The 20,772-nt window shown below is 38.5% G+C and overlaps 1 protein-coding gene across 9 annotated transcripts in view; it reads left to right on the forward strand.

The window, feature by feature from the left end:
• The window catches only part of DLG1 (discs large MAGUK scaffold protein 1), a 254,396-nt gene that overhangs the window by 145,736 nt on the left and 87,888 nt on the right, over positions 1-20,772 (forward strand). For all 9 annotated transcript variants that reach the window (XM_079766511.1, XM_079766513.1, XM_079766510.1 and 6 more), the window contains 3 exons: positions 1,655-1,824; positions 2,769-2,905; positions 12,066-12,210. In XM_079766511.1, coding sequence (XP_079622637.1) covers positions 1,655-1,824; positions 2,769-2,905; positions 12,066-12,210 — 452 coding nt within the window. The remainder of the gene's footprint in view (positions 1-1,654; positions 1,825-2,768; positions 2,906-12,065; positions 12,211-20,772) is intronic.

The raw sequence follows: 20,772 nt of genomic DNA on the forward strand, positions 1-20,772 counted from the left end.
TCACAATTTTTTTTTTATATTTTCTGGGTATGAAACATATATATAAACTTATTTAAGATACAGGGATCAGATATCTCTGAGTTTATATTTCCTACCACAAAGAATAAAGATTATGTAAACTTTAAATATATTTTCTTAATTGAATAGATGAAAATAACAGTTATTTAAACTCTTGTTTAAATTTAGTGTTCCATTTCAGAAGATATCTTTAGCATACCTAGTTATTTCCTTAGGCCATAGATTATAGGAATTTTATTCACTTGTTTATGATATATATAGTGGCAGTTTTAGGATAAGGAATTTATATGGTCTGTAAAAAGCACCTTATTTTAAGGTTATTGGTACCTCATGCCATTCTTCAGTTTCTAAGCTGCTCACTGGACATGATTAACTTAATTCGATTAGATATAAAAAATAATTTGACCATTCATATAAATGTAGACATTTATTTCCTGATTATGTTACTGACCTTTTATTTGTGTTTCTGATATGTGAAAATTAATATGTCCCATTTGTTTCACTGAGGGAACATACCTATAGTATTAACTCTGAGGTATCATTGTCTTTGGATTTAGCATTTCTTTTCTCTAAATATTAAAGTTAATTGGATATAGAATCTTACCAGCATCAATTTTAATATTTTAATTATGTTTTGTTCCCCTTCCCCACCCAACTTTAAATGACCATCTTCCTCTTCTCTCCCAACCCCCAAAATGAGACCAGAGCTAGGGCAAAAAATTATAACTAGGAATGAATCAGACTTTAAAAAAAACACTGCTAATATCAAATTAAGTTATTTACATTATAACCTTTTAATTAATATACTAGTATATAACCTTGCATTTTATATAAATCTCAACAAATAACTTTATTTTTAAAAAATCTAGTATCTAAGTTGGAAAAGGCAATCAAAAAATATTTTGGATAAATCTCAGTTTTGTCACTTACTATCTCTGTGACCTTAAGCTAGATATTTGGTCTGAGTCTCAGTTTTTTTTATCTTTGAATGACAACCCTGTTGGTCATTATCTGAGTGGCCTTGGGAAAATTATTTAAACACTTTGTGCCTTATTATCTTCATCTGTAAACTAATGATATAAATAGGTACCTACCTTATAAGAGTTAAATTAAGCACTAAAAGAAGTAGTTGGCATGTGGTTAATGCTAAATAAATATTTGATACTAGAGGCCCAATGCATGAAATTCGTGCAAGGGTAGGCCTTCACAGCCTCACCCTCCCAGCCCTGGCTGCCTCTCGGCCCTGCGGCCCCACCCCTGTCCACTGGTCATTCTGGAAGGTCATTCTGGAAAGTCGTTCTGCCATCCAGTCTAATTAGCATATTAGCTCTTTATTATATAGGATTTTTCTAAAGTGTTAAGCCTACACATAATAGGCATACAAATTGCAGCTGTTATTATTCAATATTTTTGTGTAATCTATTATTTGTACTATTTCTTTTGTTGGCCATTGGGAAATGTTTTTATTTATTAATATGAGTATTTGATACATTGTAATTTAACATGCAGTTTCTTCACTTATATTTTCTCTAGCAAATAATTCTCTTTACCTTTAAAATGAAAAGGCCAACAAAAAAATTGACAAAATGAAAAATTGATATTTAAATTTTTAATACTTAATTTTTATTTTTCTCAGGGTCAATGACTGTATATTGCGAGTAAATGAAGTAGATGTTCGTGATGTAACACATAGCAAAGCAGTTGAAGCTTTGAAAGAAGCCGGGTCTATCGTACGCTTGTATGTTAAAAGACGGAAACCGGTATCAGAAAAAATAATGGAAATAAAGCTCATTAAAGGTCCTAAAGGTATAAATAAATCACACTAAGACAATTAAGTAAGATATCTTTGAATTAAGTATAACTACAAAGTTATTTATGACACATTCTAAGATTAACAATACTGGGAATGTACAGAACTTACATGAATTTTTAGAATTTCTACTATTTCTACTGATTTTTTGTCTTAAGTAGACGTCTACTTAAATACTTGGAAGTAATGTATAGTGTGGATATTAACTTGTAATCTTTAATCCATAGTATGTTAAATGCAAGTACAAAGACTTAAGTTAAAAGAAGAAAATATGAATGTATTATTAGCAGTTCATCTGCAATGAGGACTATTAAGATTTGATTTCTGAATTTTGAAAGCATGGATGGAATTAAGGATAAATAGAAATATTGATTCTAATTTGTGATTCATAGAAGAGGTGGTACTCCAATGAACAAAATAAGGAACAGAGAGCTACAAATTTGTTTGGTACTAAAGCTATGAGATTTATGAGTTCCATAAATGTATTATTTAAAATTAATTCGTAGAATATTGGGAAAATATTCACATTTCTGAAGCTTATTCTGCCCATCACCAGTAGACAATTTTATTATTTTTTTAAATTGTTTTAATCTCCTGAAGGTATTAAAAGTGTTAGTAAGAAGCAGTTATGTTCGAAACAAAAGTGAAACAATTTTACAATGTCTCTTTGAACTAACAAACTAATTCATTTACAAAGAGATTTTTAAGACATAACCTGGGAGGAGGGGGACAAAGGAACTTATTTGTAACAGGAGCAGTTATAATTACAGTTGTCCCCTGATTGAGAACAAATATTTAGGAATTTAAAAGTAGGTAAATAGATTATTTTCTATTTTAAAAACGTAGTGTGAAATTATCACCTTCTGTTTTCCATCCATTTCTTTCTGGACTTTAGTTCACATTTATTGATGAAATTCTAAAACTAGTGTTTTCCAAACAGGTCTTGGGTTCAGCATTGCTGGAGGTGTTGGAAATCAACATATTCCTGGGGATAATAGCATCTATGTAACCAAAATAATTGAAGGTGGTGCAGCACATAAGGATGGTAAACTTCAGATTGGAGATAAACTTTTAGCAGTAAGTATAAGAAATGCTTTGAAAATTATTTTGATTATGTCTTTTTTTTTCTGACAGATTCAGGAATTGCAACATGACAAAAATGTTTAAATTACTTAAACGCATGCATACTAGCCTTACTTTAGTCAAAACCTGCAAATGATTCTTGGTATTATCTTTATTTTTTATTTCAATTTCCTCTACCAGCTCCCCTACCTTTTTCTTTTATTTTTCCTTCTATTTTTTGTTGATGGTTTAGGGCAGTGGTTGGCAAACTCATTAGTAAAAAGAGCCAAATATCAACAGTATAACGATTGAAATTTCTTTTGAGAGCCAAATTTTTTAAACTTAAACTTCTTCTAATGCCACTTCTTCAATATAGACTCGCCCAGGCCATGGTATTTTGTGGAAGAGCCACACTTAAGGGGCCAAAGAGCCGCATGTGGCTCACGAGCCGCAGTTTGCCGACCACTGGTTTAGGGCTTGGATTTACGGAATTGTTTAAACATAGCTCTTAGGTTCATAACACAATGTCATTCTTTGTTCAGATGTGACTTATTTATTTAGTTTCATACTTAAGTTAATTGATTGTTTTATTTATAATATAATGAAAACTGCTTAAGTCATTATACAACCCAACAATTTGTTATTTCTTTGCATTTTATTTTATTATTTTTGTCCTTTTTATTGAATTTATTGGGGTGACACTGGTTAATAAAATTATACCAATTCCATGTACACAAGTCTACAACACATCATCTGTACACTGTATTGTGTGTTCACCAGCCCAAGTCAAGTCTCTGTCTATCACCATTTATCCCCCTCTATACCCTCCTCCACCTCCCTTATTACCCCTCCCCACCAGCAATCACCACTTTGCATTTTAAAAATTATTTAATCACACATATATATATGTTAAAATATTTCATTCAGTATTATTTGTTTTGAAAAATTTTCAAGGCTGTTATGTTATATGTAGTCTTTTAATACGTTTTTTCGCTAAATATTGTTTTACTAAGACTTATCCATATTGTTGCCTAGATAGAGCTGAAATTTGTCCATTTTTACCTCTACATAATATTCTATTCTGGGACTATACCACAGTTTATTTATCTAATTTTCATCAATAACTGTCTTAGCCTATGCACGTTCCCTAGAAAGACAAAACCGGAAGCAAAGCTCCTATACTGAGTATGTGTAATGAGGTGGTGGAATCTCAGCAAAGCTAGAGTGGGTGAATATAAAAAGTGAGGCAGAGAATGAGGAAAAGCTTTTACCAGATATTATGTTTCTGAGCTGGCTATAATTTCATAAGAAAACGTAGTTGATGGCTTATCGTGTAGGACAGTCTTCCAGGCAGGTCATGTGGAACCAGCCATCAGGGAAAAGAAAGGATTTATCTGCTAGCCTTTTTAGTCCTCTGTCTCTTGTTAATTAGTCTACACCCATGGGGATTAATTTTTGGACGGTATTACCCAATCCTCTGGGCAAATTCTAGGGAAGCCAGCTCACTCAATCTGTGTGGCACAGCACTTCCCCTGAACTCAGAAATGGTGGAAAGAGCTAGGTAGAGCCTTAGTAGTCTAAGCAAGTCAAATATGGGCTTCTGATGTGTTACAGCTCCTACTATGTGGAACACATCAACCATGCCCAAGCCCAGTCCTTACTGCAGAAGAGGTTGAAAGAGCTGGTAATGAATGGTACGAGACAAGGTGAGAGGAGAAGTAGCCAGGAGTCCACTAAGCAAGCAGCCAAACCCTAGTGGGGAAGTAGGCTGAAGTGAATCTGAAAAGACATGTGTATAGTGGTGAATTGGGTTATTTCTTTTCTTTTTCTTTCTTTCTTTTTTCTACTATGAATAATTCTGCTAGGAAGACCTTTTGTATGTTCTAGTACATTGTACAGGGTACAAAATTTTCACTTAACTCTTTAAGTGGAATCTAATGGATCACAGCCTATCAGTAATATTATACAAAACCATCATAATGTTTTCCAAACTCCTTGTAAAAATTTTACATTTCCATCAACAATATATAAATGATTCCCTTATTCTACATGCTGTCTAGTACTGCATATTATTACAGCAAGCAGATGGACTGATTATTTTTTAGTTAATGATGGGGAAGAGGAGGAGCTGACGTTGAAATGCTTTTCACTAACTTATCCTGTCACAGCTATGACTTGTTACTCTTCTCCAAGCTACAGCCAAAACCCCCTCATCATCACCTGCATACACACACACATTCTCTCTCTCTCACACACACACACACACTCCAGCACTACACCCATATTTACCAGTTCAAAAGAGTCTTCTTTTTCCACTGGGTTTCTCTCTTTTATTTTTTAATTTCTTGGATACCATGTTTTCTTTTATGGTTTCCTCAGAATCGTTTTTGTGGTAGGGAGCCAACAATTTATGCTGATTTACCATTGAGTGTGGCTTTGGTAGTCATTGTATTCTTAGTTCATATTAATTGACACATCAAGCATTTGACACACCTTCTTCCTTCTTCATACACTTTTTTATTTTGCTGAATATTCACCTTCTATCTTGGTATTTTGCTTACCTCACTAGTCACTTCTCATTCTCATTTTGGGTGCATCTTCTCCCTAATCTCTAAACATGAAATGATCCAGACTCAGTCCTTGTATATTTTCTCTTCTCTCTTTGACTTAATGGGTTCATTTGCATATGATAATACTATTGTTTTCTGAACTTTAGTTTTATTTTTACACACACAGACACACCCTTTTTGTGCATAAATAAAATAAATAATGTTTAACATTGTTTTTGTCAAAACATTTGAAAAGCCCTGAGATTTTATCTAGTCTCCTTTTATATGTCTCCAAGAGTCATCTCAAATTTAATATATCTAAAAATAAACTTCTAAGTCCTTCCCCCACTCATTACCCTCAACTCCTTCTCTTTGCACATTCTTCACATCTCATTACATGGGAGCTTTATCTTTCTATTTGACCAGGTCTAAAACTTTAGGATAATCCACTTTTTTTTAATCTTTATTGTTCAGATTATTACAGTTGTTCCTCTTTTTTCCCCCCATAGCTCCCCTCCACCCGGTTCCCACCCCACACTGTCCTCATCCATAGGTGTACGATTTTTGTCCAGTCTCTTCCCACACCCCCCACTCCCCTTTCCCCCTGAGGATTGTCAGTCCACTCCCTTTCTATGTCCCTGATTCTGATATATTCACCAATTTATTCTGTTCATCAGATTTTTTTATTCACTTGATTTTTAGATTCACTTGTTGATAGGTATATATTTGTTGTTCATAATTTTTATCTTTACCTTTTTCTTCTTCCTCTTCTTAAAGAATACCTTTCAGCATTTCATATAATACTGGTTTGGCGGTGATGAACTCCTTTAGCTTTATCTTATCTGTGGAGCTCTTTATCTGCCCTTCAATTCTGAATGATAGCTTTGCTGGGTAGAGTAATCTTGGTTATAGGTTCTTGCTATTCATCACTTTGAATATTTCTTGCCACTCCCGTCTGGCCTGCATAGTTTCTGTTGAGAAATCAGCTGACAATCGAATGGGTGCGCCCTTGTAGGTAACTAACTGTTTTTCTCTTGCTGCTTTTAATATTCTCTCTTTGTCTTTTGCTCTTGGCATTTTAATTATGATGTGTCTTGGTGTGGTCCTCTTTGGATTCCTTTTGTTTGGGGTTCTGTGCGCTTCCTGGACTTGTAAGTCTATTTTTTTCACCAGGTAGGGGAAGTTTTCTGTCATTATTTCTTCAGATAAGTTTTCAGTATCTTGCTCTCTCTCTTCTTCTGGCACCCCCATAATTAGGATGTTGGTATGCTTCAACTTGTTCCAGAGGCTCCATACACTATCTTAATATTTTTGGATTCTGTTTTCTTTTTGCTTTTCTGGTTGGGTGTTTTTTACTTCTTTGTATTTAAAATCTTTGACTTGATTCTTGCGATCCTCTAGTATGCTGTTGGATCTCTGTGTATTATTTTTTATTTCAGTCAGTATATGCTTAATTTCTAGTTGGTCCTTTTTCATATCCTCATGGGTCTCACTAAATTTATCGGCCTTTTCTAGCAAATTCTTGAAAAACCTTATAACTGTGGTTTTGAACTCTATATCCAGTTGTTTGCTTTCCTCCATTTCTTTCATTTGTGACCTGTTTCTTTGTCTCCGCATTTTGGCTGCTTCCCTGAGTTGATAGAGTGGCTTTGTGTGCTAGGTGTCCTACAGGGCCCAATGGCTTAGCCTCCCCAGTCACCTGAGGTGGACACTCTTGGTGCACCCCTTTGTGGGCTGTGTGCACAGTCTTGTTGTAGTTAAGCCTTGATTGTTTTTGATATCACTGGGAGAAATTGACCTCCAGGCCAATTGGCTGTGGGCATCAGCTGTGTCTACGCTGGGAGAACTTCTGTGCTGGAGATACCCTTATGAGACAAGACTTGCAAAAGCCTCTGTGCTCAACTTGGATGGGGCAGAGTCTCAGGGTGGAGCAGACAACAATGGCTTCCTGTCAGCCCTGCCCTAAGAGGCCCCTGGGTCTCAGTGTCCCGCCTTAATCGCTGCAAGCACCTCTGAGAGAAAGCCGCCCTCGAGTTCCACCCGCTGCCAGTCCAGTTTCTCCCCGAATGAGTCTTGGTCCCCAGAGTCTTGCCCCAAACTGGAGTTCAGAGCCGTCGGGAGCTTTTGCCACCCTCCTGATTGAGACAGCCCAATTGAGAAAGCCTGCCGCGTACTCAGTTGCCAGCCCTCTCAGCGCGCACGCCTTGGTACCTCTGCCTTCCACAGTTCCTCTGAATCTCAGTGTGCTTTTCTCTTTCCTGACAGTCCAGTTTCTCCCCGAATGAGTCTGGGTCCCCAGAGTCTCACCCGGAACTGGAGTTCAGAGCCATCGGGAGCTTTTGTCTCCCTCCAGCTTGAGAAAGCCAGCCACGTACTCAGTTGCCAGCCCTCTCCTCGGGCGCACCTTGGTACCTCTAGGACAGTGATGGCGAACCTATGACATGCGTGTCAGCACTGACATTTCTGATGACACGCAGCCGCCTCAGCAGCAACATTTGCTGCTCCTGAGGATGAAACATTTGCAAAATAATGTTTTTTCCTCAAAGTGACACACTACCTGAGTTATGCTCAGTTTTTTGGCAAAGTTTGACACACCAAGCTCAAAAGGTTGCCCATCACTGCTCTAGGATAATCCTCTTTCTTTCACACTCCACATTGAATGCCTTAGCAAATCGTGTCAACTCATTAGCTATCTAATGCTGCCTAGAAGTAAAAAATAGTAACTAAAACAATAACAATCATTTATTTGCTTATACTTCTGCAATTTGGATAGGGCTTGCCAGAGCCTATCTCTACTCCACATAATATCAACTGGGGTGGGTCAACTAGGGCCAGGGGTCCACTTCGAAGTTGGCTGGCTCACATATGGTGGATAAATTGTTGTTGGCTGTCAGCTGGTAGCTCAACTGGGGCTGTTAGCCAAGTGTTTAATTCTCCAGTGTCCTCTCCACATGGCTAAGTTGGACTTCTCACAGGATGGTAGGTTCCAAGAGGGACATACCAAGAGAGAGCCTTCCAAGAAGATAAGCTCCAATGTGTGGCATTTATCAACCCTCTCTTTTTTTTTTAATATATATTTTATTGATTTTTTTACAGAGAAGAAGGGAGAGGGAGAGTGTGTTAGAAACATCTATGAGAGAGAAACATCGATCAGCTGCCTCCTGCACGCCCCCTACTGGGGATGTGCCCGCAACCAAGGTACATGCCCTTGACCAGAATCGAACCTGGGACCCTTCAGTCTGCAGGCCGATGCTCTATCCACTGAGCCAAACCGGTTAGGGCTATCAACCCTCTCTTTACATCAGTTACTATTATGTCATTGGCTAAAGCTACAAGGCCAAGCAAGATTCACTGTAGGAAGGGATTTTACAAGGGTATGAATACCAAGATGTATGGCTCGTTGCAGGCCACCAAATAAACAATATACCACAGCTATGTATTTCAAAATGCAAGCAGTCCTCACTATACACAATAATTTGGGACCATAAAAATTATCATGCAGTTGAAACCCTGAAAGGCAATAATAATCAGTGGGGAAAGTTATGGTTTGACAAAAATTTAGGAATTTTTGTCAAACCATGAAAACTCTCCTGCTGTTGATTATAAAGGTACAAATTAGGACAATAAAAAGTATACTAAAACAAATAATGGTTTATTTAGTATATTGTAATTTAAGACATTAGAAACATTTATAGTATTTTTTTTCTTTGCCAAAAAAATTTACCAAAAAGAAGAGCAATCTAAACTTAAAGCTAGCAGAAGGAAGAAAGGAAATAATAAAGATTAGAGCAGAAATTAATGAAATAGTCAGTAGGGAAAAATCATAGAGAAGATCAACAAAACCAAAACTTGATTCTTTGAAAGGTTAACAAAATTGACAAACATTTAGCTAGACTGGCAAAAAAAAAAAAAAGGACTCATTTCTAAAAGTAGGAATGAAAGAAGAGACATAAGAGAACACTTTTATTTATGAACAACTATATGCCAACCAATACATTAGATAACTTATATAAAACTAGAAGCCCGGTGCATGAAATTCGTGCACGGCAGGGGGTTGTCCCTTAGCCCAGCCTGTACCCTCTCCAATCTGGGACTCCTGGAGGGATGTCCGACTGCCCATTTAGGCTCGATCCCACCAGGATCGGGCCTAAACGGGCAGTCGGACATCCCTCTCACAATCCAGGACTGCTGTCTCCCAACTGCTTGCCTGCCTGCCTTCCTGATTGCCCCTAACTGCTTCTGCCTGCCAGATGATCACCCCCTAACCACTCCGCTGCCAGCCTGGTTGATGCTTAACTGCTCCCCTGCCAGCCTGTTTGCCCCAAACTTCCCTCCTCTGCCAGCCTGGTCACCCCTAACTGCCCTCTCCTGCAGGGTTGATCACCTCCAACTGCCCTCCCTTGCAAGCCTGGTCCCTCTCAACTGCCCTCCCTTGCAGGCCGGGTGCCTCCCAATTGCCCTCTCCTGCTGGCCATCTAGTAGTGGCCATCTTGTGCCCACATGGGGGCAGGATCTTTGACCACATGGGGGCAGCTATATTGTGTGTTGCAGTGATGATCAATCTGTATATTACTCTTTTATTAGATAGGATAAAGGCCTGGTGCACGGGTGGGGGCCAGCTGGTTTGCCCTGAAGGGTGTCACAGATAAGAGTGGGGGTTCCCTTAGGGTGTGGGGCAGCCTGAGCGAGGGGCCTGTGGTGGTTTGCAGGCCGGCCACGCCCCCTGGCAACCCAAGCAGGGCCCTGGTATCTGGAATTTATTTTCCTTCTACAATTGAAACTTTGTAGCCTGAGGCGGCAGCCATTTCTGTGGCAGTTAATTCACCTTCTACAATTGAAACTTTGTAAACTTTGTAGCGGGTGAGCCCGGCCAGGGTGTGCGGAAAGCTTTGCTTCCCCTGTTGCCGCCGGCAACCCTGGCCTGCTCTCTCAAGATCCATTCTGCCGCCATTTGTTTAAATTTGTTTACCTTCTATAATTGAAACTTTGTAGCTTGAGTGGAGGCTTAGGCCTGCAACAGCTATGGAAAGCTTGGCTTGCTCTGTTACCTGGGAAACCTTGCTCTCTGTGGCTGTAGCCATCTTGGATCGGGGTTAATTTGCATACTCGCCCTGATTGGCTGGTGGCGTGGCTTGGCTGGTGGGCGTGGCTTATGTAGCGGAGTGATGGTTAATTTGCGTATTACCATTTTATTAGAGAGGATGGGTAAATTCTTAAGAAAGACACAAAGTACCTCTTCTCTTCACTGTTGCACTGATAGGACAACAAAGAACGAAAAAGACATTCAGATTGAGAAGGAAATGTACAACTATATTTGTAGGTTATGTCATAATGTATATAGAAAATTCTAAGGAACCTAACATAACTAATAAACAAGTTTACCAAGGTTGCAGTATACACCATCACCACCTAAAAATCAATTCTGTTTTTACACAGAAAATAGATGAATGGTGTATAAATAATTGAAAAAACAATCTCAACTTGACTATTACCAGTGGAAATACAAATTTAAATATAATTGATGTAAAAATTAAAATGCATAATTTTACAGACTCTTTTTATACGGTAAATTGATAATATTCAGTGTTTGCAAAGGTCTGAGTAGATGGGTACTCATATTCTATGGGTATAAATGTATTAAATCAATTTTTTAGAAGAACAGTTTAAACTATTAAGATTGGAATGGCTTAATAAATTAAAATAGAATTCCACAATGGGGTACTGTACAATAGTTTTTTAAATGAGATAATTCTTTGTAGCCCAATATGGAATGATCTCTAAGATACCTTATATTAAAAATCAAGTTGCAGAACAAAAACCTTATGGTTTCATTTTCTTTAAAAAAAAAAACTAAAACATACCTACACACATTCCTAAATGCCCAAGAGTGTGTGGGAGCCCTAAGCAGAGGATTAGGCTGGATGATCAAGGCCAATTTGCCATACGCATGTGCAAAGGCAAGGACACAGCAGTTTTACTGTATGCACTGCACAGGCGTATGTTTCTATAATCCAAATATTGATGTCACTATTTGCCAAGAACTCTCTTTTATCTAAGTTGCTATAAGAGTGTGTTGCTGACCAGCAGGTGGCTGGCTCATATGTTTGCTGTGGCTACTTTGTGGGGCTGCTTTTGCACGGCTGCTTTGTGGGGCTACTTTGAAGAGCTACTTTGTATGATGGCTCCTTGTTAGCAATGGCCACTTGGTCTGCAATAAAGTCTCTTATCTGCCTACCACTTCTCATATCTTCTCTGTCTAATACCCGGTGTTCAAGGGGGTACAGCCCCTAGCAGAAAAGGACTTGTGCTCCCACAATTGGCTCAGCAAGCAGGGTTCAGGAGTAAGTGCTCTGACAGAGTGGAAGGAAGAAGAGTTCAGTCTTGGGGATTGGGAAGAAGAGGGCTAGAATCAAAATTGGCTGTTTGATTAACATACATAAACAACTTCACTTATCATAACTTGCTGATATCATAGACAATAAAAATGGGTATTTTCTTTTCACACACGTTTATATTCTTTAAATCACTCCCATATTTTTTTTACCTTTGATGTAAATATTTACCACCAAAAAGCAGAAAGCAAGTCAACATGTTTTAAAATAAATGTCTTGGTGATTTTCTTTTAGGTGAATAGTGTGTGTTTAGAAGAAGTTACTCATGAAGAAGCAGTGACTGCTTTAAAGAACACATCTGATTTTGTTTATTTGAAAGTGGCAAAACCTACAAGTATGTATATGAATGATGGCTATGCACCACCTGATATCACTAACTGTAAGTCCCTTTGCTTTCATCTATGTTATTGTTGCCTTAGATACTTTTTTTAGTCTCCTTGTAGTGGACTCTTTTTTTTTTTAAATCTTTATTATTGAGAGTATTACAGATGTCCTCCTATTGTCCCCCTCCACCCAGTTCCAACCCCACTCCAGGCCTTCACCACCCTATTGCCTGTGTCCATAAGTAATGCATATAAGATCTTTGATTAATCTCTTCTCGCTCCCCTTCTTCCCCCTGTCCTCTGAGATTAGTCAGTCTGTTCATGCTTCCACGCCTCTGGTTCTTATATATTCATCATATATTTTGTTCATTAGATTTCTTGTTCGTTTATTTTGATTTTTAGATTCAATTGTTGATAGATATGTATTTACTACCTTTTTATTGTTCATATTTTTTTATCTCCTCTCCTCCTTCTCCTCCTCCTCCTTCTTTTTCCTCTTCCTCTTCTTAAGGATTACCCTTCAACATTTCATGTAATACTGGTTTGGTAGTTGATTAACTTCTTTAGCTTTTTCTTGTCTGTGAAGCTTTTTATCTGATCTTCAATTCTAAATGATAGCTTTGCTGCATAGAGTTATCTTGGTTGTAGCTCCTTGCTATTCATCACTTTGAATATTTATTGCCACTCCCTATTGGCCTGCAAAGTTTCTGTTGAGAAATCGGCTGACAGTCACATGGGCACTCTCTAGTAGGTAACTAACTGTGTTTCTCTTGCTGCTTTTTAGATTCTTTTTTTGTCTTTAACCCTTGGCATTTTTATTATGATGTGTCTTGGAATGGGCCTCTTTGGATTCCTCTTGTTTGGGACTCTGCACTTCTTGGACTTTAAGTCTATTTCTTTCACCAGGTAGCGGAAGTTTTCTGTTATTATTTCTTCAAAGAGGTTTTCAATATCTTGCTCTCTCTCTCTTCTCCTTCTGGCACCCCCATAATGCGAATGTTGGTGCACTTGAAGTTGTCCCAGAAGCTCCTTACACTATCTTCATATTTTTGGATTCTTTTTTCTTTTAGCTCTTCTGATTGGGTGTTTTGTGCTTCCTCATATTCCAAATCATTCATTTGATTCTCAGAATCCTCTACTCCACTCTTGAATTCCTGTAAATTATTCTTTATTTTAGTAAGTGTATGCTTAATATCTGACTGGCCCTTTTTCATGTCTTTGATGTTCTCACTAAGGTTCTGAAAATTCTCACTAAGATGCTTGAAAATCTCACTAAGTCCCTTGAAGCTCTCATTGAGATCCTGAGCAACCTTATAACCATTGTTTTGAACTCTGTATCTAGTAGTTTGCTTTCTTCCATTTCATTTAGTTCTGTTTCTGGAGACTTCTGTTCTTTCATTTGTGACATGTTTCTTTGTCTCCACATTTTGGCTATTTCTGTGTATTAGGTAGAGTTGCTATGTCTCCTGGAATTGGTAGAGTGGCCTTGTCTAGTAGGTGTCCTTTAGGGTCGAGTGACTCAGCCTCCCCAGTCACCTGAACTGGGCCCTCTAGGTGCACTCCTGTATGGACTGTGTGGACAGTTTTGTTGTAGTTGAGCCTTGATTGCTGTTGGCGTCACTGGGAGAAATTGACCTCCAGGCCATTTGGCTCTGAGAACCAGCTGTGCCTACAATGGAATAGCTGCTGTGCAGAAGACACCCCTATGGAGCAGGACTTGCTTCAGTGGGGCTTTAGTGCTCCTGAGTCTGCCCCTTGAGTGTGTCACTTGTGGATGTGTAGGGTTGTAATCTCATATGGTTTGAAGCTGTCCACCAGGTATACTGGTTCATGGGTCTTCCTGGAGGTGCAAAGTCAGCCACTGCCTGGGGCCACCCAGCAGGAGCTACAGAGTAGTCTGCAGACAGCAGCTACTTGTACTAGGCCTGGAAGCGCCCAGGCAAGGCCCAGCTCTGAAGCAAGGCAGTCTGGTGCTAGTATAATGCCCATGTGTGGCGTGTTTTTAATTGGGAAGGATATTGTGGCTACGGAGGCCTCCTGTGAGGAGAAAGAGGTCCTAGCCCCACACCGGACCCACAGCCAAAGGTTCAAGAGCTGGGAAGAGAAGTTCTCATAACTTCAGGCTATGAAAACCAGTGATAATTGGGCTGAGTAACACAGAACCTGCTAGAGACCTAGGCAGTTCTTAAAGGCCAGCACACGGACTTGATCCCTCTGGGCTCCAGCACTGGGGCAGCAGCTTGAAAGGAACCCGGGACATTCGGGGAGGAACTGCATTGTCTGGCATCAGTCAAGAACTAAGGTGCAGCTTTCTCCCAGACAGGAGATCTCACAGGGATCCTTGTTCCCATGCTGGGACCTCCCCTCAACTCCAGAGCTGACCAACAGCCATATCTGAGTTTTCACTAATTTAAAATACAGTATTTCAAAAACTTGGACTTCTGTAGTCTCAACTATGTGCACACAGATATTATTTCTATACTTCAAGCTCCTAGTGTATTGCCTAACTATATTTGTGTACAATACAATTGTGTTACCTGGAATTGAATTGTTATGAAAGTACTTATGTTGTTTCCCATTTGATTGTCATGTTTTTTTTTGGTTTTTTTTTAATATATTTTATTGATTTTTTACAGAGAGGAAGAGAGAGGAATAGAGAGTTAGAAACATCGATGAGAGAGAAACATCGATCAGCTGCCTCTTGCACACCCCCTACTGGGGATGTGCCCGCAACCAAGGTACATGCCCTTGACCGGAATCGAACCCGGGACCTTTGAGTCCGCAGGCCGACACTCTATCCACTGAGCCAAACCGGTTTCGGCTGATTGTCAGTTTTTTTAATGTACAAGCTGAGATGAAATTTAAATCTATTTTAATGTATTGGTGTTGATTACAAAATGAAAGTTTTATTTGTTTGGTGCATTGAGTTCATTTTGGAAGCACCATGTGTAATAAAGATCTTTAATATATTCCTTGTAATATCTTTTTCCAGGTTTTTCTTTTTTTAATTGTATAGATATTTGTGAGTTTTGCAAGTGGCAATGTTTCTAATTATAAACTTGGCAAAATTCATTATCACCAGTAATTATTGTAAGTTAAATACAAATTATAGCCCTAGCTCGTTTGGCTCAGTGGATAGAGTGTTGGCCTGCGGACTGAAGGGTCCTGGGTTCGATTCCGGTCTAGGGCACATGCCTGGGTTGCAGGCTCAGTCCCCAGTAGGCAACCAATTAATGATTCTCATCATTGATGTTTCTATCTGTCTCTCTCCCTTCCTTTCAGAAATCAATAAAAATATTTTTAAAAAAAATTCAAATTATATTTTGAAATGTATCTTCTGTCCTCCAGTGGTACATCTTTATTATCTGCTCATTGAGTCCTTATTTACTCAAGTATAACTAATAGTATTTCACTAATAGTATTCATTCTCTTTAATGGACAAGAATGATGTCTTATATTTCATTTGTGTCGGAAAAAACTTTGCTACTTTTTTAAAATTCTTACATACAGTTGATTTTGAGCACAAATTTATATATAAGGACTTTATGTATTTTTATTTGTGCTTGCAAATTCAATAGCAAGCTAATCACCAATTTAAGTATCAATCTTATTTATTATGCTGCTTTATCTGTCAAGACAACTATGTATATTACTCAGCAATAAAAAGAATGATATCTTGCCATTTACAATAACATGGCTAGAGCTAGGAGGTATTGTGCTAAGTGAAAGAAGTCAGACAAATAACATGATTTCACTTGTATGTGGAATCTTAAGAAAAACAAATGAATAAATGAAATGAAATAGAACCAGACCCCTAGATGCAGAGAACAAACTGATGGGGTAGGGACCAGGAAAAAAAGAGACACCTATGTGCACATTTGTAACAATTGGTCTACGAATTGAAAATTGGTGTCCTGTTTATGGCCAAATATACGAATAGCCAGGCTGCTTCTTAAAAATGTGTTGAATTGAAAAACATTATCTTTTATTGAATTATTCCTTTTAATTTATAATACGACATTTTAAAAGTGGAAGAGCTAGTTCTAAAGAATAGTAATTAAATAATGATTTGTTGTTTTCCCTAGAGGCATCTGTTATTGAACTAATAGAACAATGATTTTCAACCTTTTTCATCTTATGGTGTACACAAACTAATTACTAAGAAAGATATATGTTTTGCTGATCTGACCAAAAAAAATAGGTAAAATTTTTATGGATTTACAAAAAAAAATAATAGTAGTAATTACTACCCTTTTTTGCTTCAAAGTGACTTTTTAAAAAATCAGGTGCCTATCTATGGTATATAAAAGCCAAGCCAATAGAACAGTGGAACAACCAGAACAACCCAAACGATTGGTCGCTATGAGGCACACTGCAGCAGCCAACCGGCCCAATGGGGGCCCTGATCAGCCCTCCCAACCTCCCACAGCCCCTCCCCTTGGCCAGCCCTACCCCCAATTGGCCCCCCACCCTGATTGGGGTTGAGACTGGTGGCCAACCTCCCATGTCCCTTCCCTCACTCCCCCCGCCGGCCCGGCCCCAATCGGCCCCCACCCATGCACGAATTCATGCACTGGGCCTCAAGTACTTTTATATAAGGATTTCTGGTACCAACAATTAACCAATCAGATGCAGCCTTATTATGCTATGTGACCAATAAGATGCAACTCTTTGGAAGGCAGCTATGCTCACCACTATACCACCAACGCCTTAAGATGCAACTCTTTGTATGACCTTATATATTTACAGTTCAAGACAGAACATTCACACCGAACAGCTATTGTTATGTTGGATTTTGTCATTTTTTTATTTGATAATCTAAGGGAAAAGAGGTCAGCGCCCTTGACTAAGTAGTCAGGTATTGCATGTTTTAAAAATTCTTTCAGCACACCAGTTTAAAAATCATTGTAATGGAACATTGTAAAAATATTGAAGTTTACCTTCCTAGTTTAACTTTATCGTAATGTTCTGTTTCCATTCCCTCTCTTCTTAGGAAGCTACAATTATGGGTTTTGTTATATACTTTCAATTCATGTTCATACAACATATGCAGCTTATAAATAATTTGTGTTTTTCTTAAATGTTTGTGTTTAAATACTTTTTTACATAAATGATTTTTACCTATTAGCTCTCCTAAAGCCGTTGCCATCAGATTATTCAACTTCCTGTCCCTTATGTTAGTTATCTAGTGTCCTCTTCATCAATCCTGCTTTAGTCACTGAAGATTTTAGTGTCGGCCCATTGTTCTCCTTGCTATTACTGTTCATGTTGTCATTCTTAGTGATGTCCATTCAGAATCCACACTGATAATTCATTCAACAGCCTGGAGACTTTGTTTCCTGTTCTTTTTCTCTTTAATCATCCTGCTCTCCACTCCAGGTCAGATACTTACTTCAAAGATAATAATTTAGATCTGATCATCAATACCTTCACTGCCTCTACAATCTTGATTAAAGTCATCCCATTCTCTTACCACACTTTTTATTTCATTTACTCCTATCCTAAAATTCGTCCTCACTTTGACCTTTAATCATTTGATGTTGCCCTCTTGTGTCTCCATTTGTCTACTATTTTTCAAGCTTAGCTTCCATAATTTGTCATGATATTCACTTATTTACACATGTCTCTCTTGCCCCCTCTTTCATTGGCAGAATTCTAATTCTGGTTCATTCTGCTATCTTCCTTCATTCCTGCTTCCTAAAAAGCAGAACATGACTGGAGAAAAGCACAAAATCGTAATTGAAGTTATGACCATAAATCACAGATGGGGCCACACTGTTGTGATTGTAATCAAAATATGTATAATAACCAAAATATGGTACCCAGGCATAAAAATAGGTTTGTTGATCTTACAGCAGTTTCTCTGCTGACATTAAAATGCCCATGCTTTTCCATTATATGTCTTCTCATTTTTAATTTACATTCTCTTCCACTAGAAGACCTGTGAAACTTTTTATTTGGCCACATATCTCTTACCACTTTACTTCAAGTTCTACTTGCTTCTCTCCCAAACTTGGAGTGTTTGGGAATTAATCTTGATATCTAAGGACAATAAATTAAGCTTTCTTGTTTTATAGTTCTTTCAGGAATCTCTTAACCTAGGATTTTGGTTTTGGAAATAGCATTGTGTTATCTGACCCTTCTTTGGGGCTGTCATTTCTCTATTAATTTTTAATTCCTTAAAAATTAATTTTTAATTTTCTGTTCTTAGCTCTTACTAGAATTACAACCTATATATAATATTTATTATTTAAATGAATCAATAGTTTTTGGTTATTTTTTAATTTTTGCTTTTTATTTAAAATGTTATCAATTTTAGAGAGAGAGGAAGAGAGAAATATCAATGTGAGAGAGAAACATCGATCAACTGCTTCCTGCATGTCCCCAGTTGGGGGTGGAGCCTGCAACCCAGGCATGTTCCCTGACTAGGAATCTAACCAGTGATCTTAGGTGCATGGGACAAAGTTCAACCAACTAAGCCACACCAGCCAAGGCTGTTTTTTTGCTTTTATGGTGATTTTGCTTTATAGGTACATTAAAAAGGATAATTATAAATTGGATTGACAGATCTGAGCTAGTGTCAGGGCATAGACATTTTTTAATACATATTAGAGCCATTTTAGGTTCACAATAAAAATAAGCAGAAGGTACAGAATTTCCATATACCACCTGCTTCCATACACACATAGCCTCCCCTATTATCAACATCACCCACCAGAGTGGTACATCTGTTACAATTGATGACCCTACATTACCACATCATTATCCAAAGCCCATAGTTTGCATTAGGGTTCACTTTTGGTGGTGTACATTCTGTGGGTTTGGGCAAATGCATAATGACATATATCTACCATTATAGTGTCATACAGAGTATTTTCTTTTTTTCTTTTTTTAAATTTCTTTATTGATTAAGGTATCACATATTTGTCCTCGTCCACCCATTCCCCTCCCACACTCCTCCCCACACATGCCCCCACCCCCCTGTTGTCCTTAACCGCTGGTTAGGCTCATATGCCTGCACGCAAGTCCTTTGGTTGATCTCCCCCTTTACCCCCACCCTCAGAGTATTTTCATTACCCTAAAAATCCAGCCTCCATAGTTTTGCCTTTTCCAACCATATCACATGGTTGGAATCATATAGATACAGCTTTTTGAGATTGGTTTTTTTCATGTAGTAATATGCATTTAAGGTTCTGTCATATCTTTTCATGGCTGGATAGCCTCTTTCTTTTTAGTGCTGAATAACTCTTTGTCTAGATGTACTACATTTTATTTATTTATTCACCTATGGAAGAACATTTGGTTTCTTCTAAGTTTTGTCAGTTATGAATAAAGCTGCTATAAACATCCATGAACAGGTTTTTCTTTAGACATAAGTTTTCAACTCCTTTGGAGTAAATACCCAGGACAGCAATTGCTGGTTCATATGCTAAGAATATATTTAGTTTTATAAGAAACAGCAAGGAGATTAAAAATGGCAGCAGAGTAGGTGGCTGCTGCACAGACATGCTCCCACGAACAAGCTGGAATTACAACTGAAATACGGAAAGGTTTCAGAATAACAGAAAACTCACAGGAGAGAATCCTGATACCCAAGGACCGAAGGTGGAGACCGCATAGAGACTGGTAGGAGAGACAGTGGCGAGAAAGGGCTGGCCGGGCGCCCACAGACAGGAACTAAAGTCCCGGAGAGCTATCTCAGCTGGGGGCGGGGAGGAGGGGTTCACTGAGAACTCTGGGATCTAATCCCCAAGCTGGGCTCCCCAGCAGAGAGCACTAAATCTGAGGAGGGTACCCACATAACATCTAGCTGTGAAAAGCAGCAGGGTGCTGTCTGCCAGGGAGTGGCAGCTGAAAGTTCGGGCACCCTCTTAAAGGGTCAGTGCACAAAAATTCCCTGTGAAGCCACCCATCTTGTGCTCTGGCAGAGGGAGGATGAAGTGGACTGGAGCTGTGAGAGCAGAACCCAGGACTGGGAACTTGGGGGATAGAGCTCAGAAGGCAGACACCCCAAGTTTCCTGGGCTAAGTCATTCCCTCACACAGCAGAGGACATCTTTCCCATATACACATTTGCCTTGCCTCAGGGGAAGATGGTCAACACATCCTATTGGAAAACACCTTGCCCTGAGGCTACTTAAGAAATTAAAAGTAACAGCCTCCAGGGAGAAACAACTGCCCCACCCTTTTGATAAAAACTCTTGCCACACCTGAGGACAATTGCCTGGAGCTATTCAAGTCAGAATCCTATCAGTCTATAGACAGAGGCGGTCTCTGGAGGGTTTGAGTCTTTGCCTGATCCAATTAGTCAGAAACACACTTGAACACTGTCCTGCACTAGAGATTGAGAGGTATAGAGGAACTACCTAAAACATAGTCACAAACCCAGACAACCAAAATGAGGAGACAAAGAAACAACCCTCAAATGAAAGAACTAGAGAATTCTCCAGAAGAAGAGATAAATGAAGCAGAAATAAGAAATTTATCTGAAACAGTTCAGAGTAATGATGGTAAAAATGCTCAACAGTATGAAAAAAGATGTAGTAACTATGAAAAAAGAACAGTCTGAGATAAAGAATGACATAACACAAATAAAGAACACATTGGAAGGAATACCCA

This window comes from Cnephaeus nilssonii (genome assembly GCF_951640355.1).
Source record: "Cnephaeus nilssonii genome assembly, chromosome: 3".
Taxonomy (NCBI): domain Eukaryota; kingdom Metazoa; phylum Chordata; class Mammalia; order Chiroptera; family Vespertilionidae; genus Cnephaeus; species Cnephaeus nilssonii.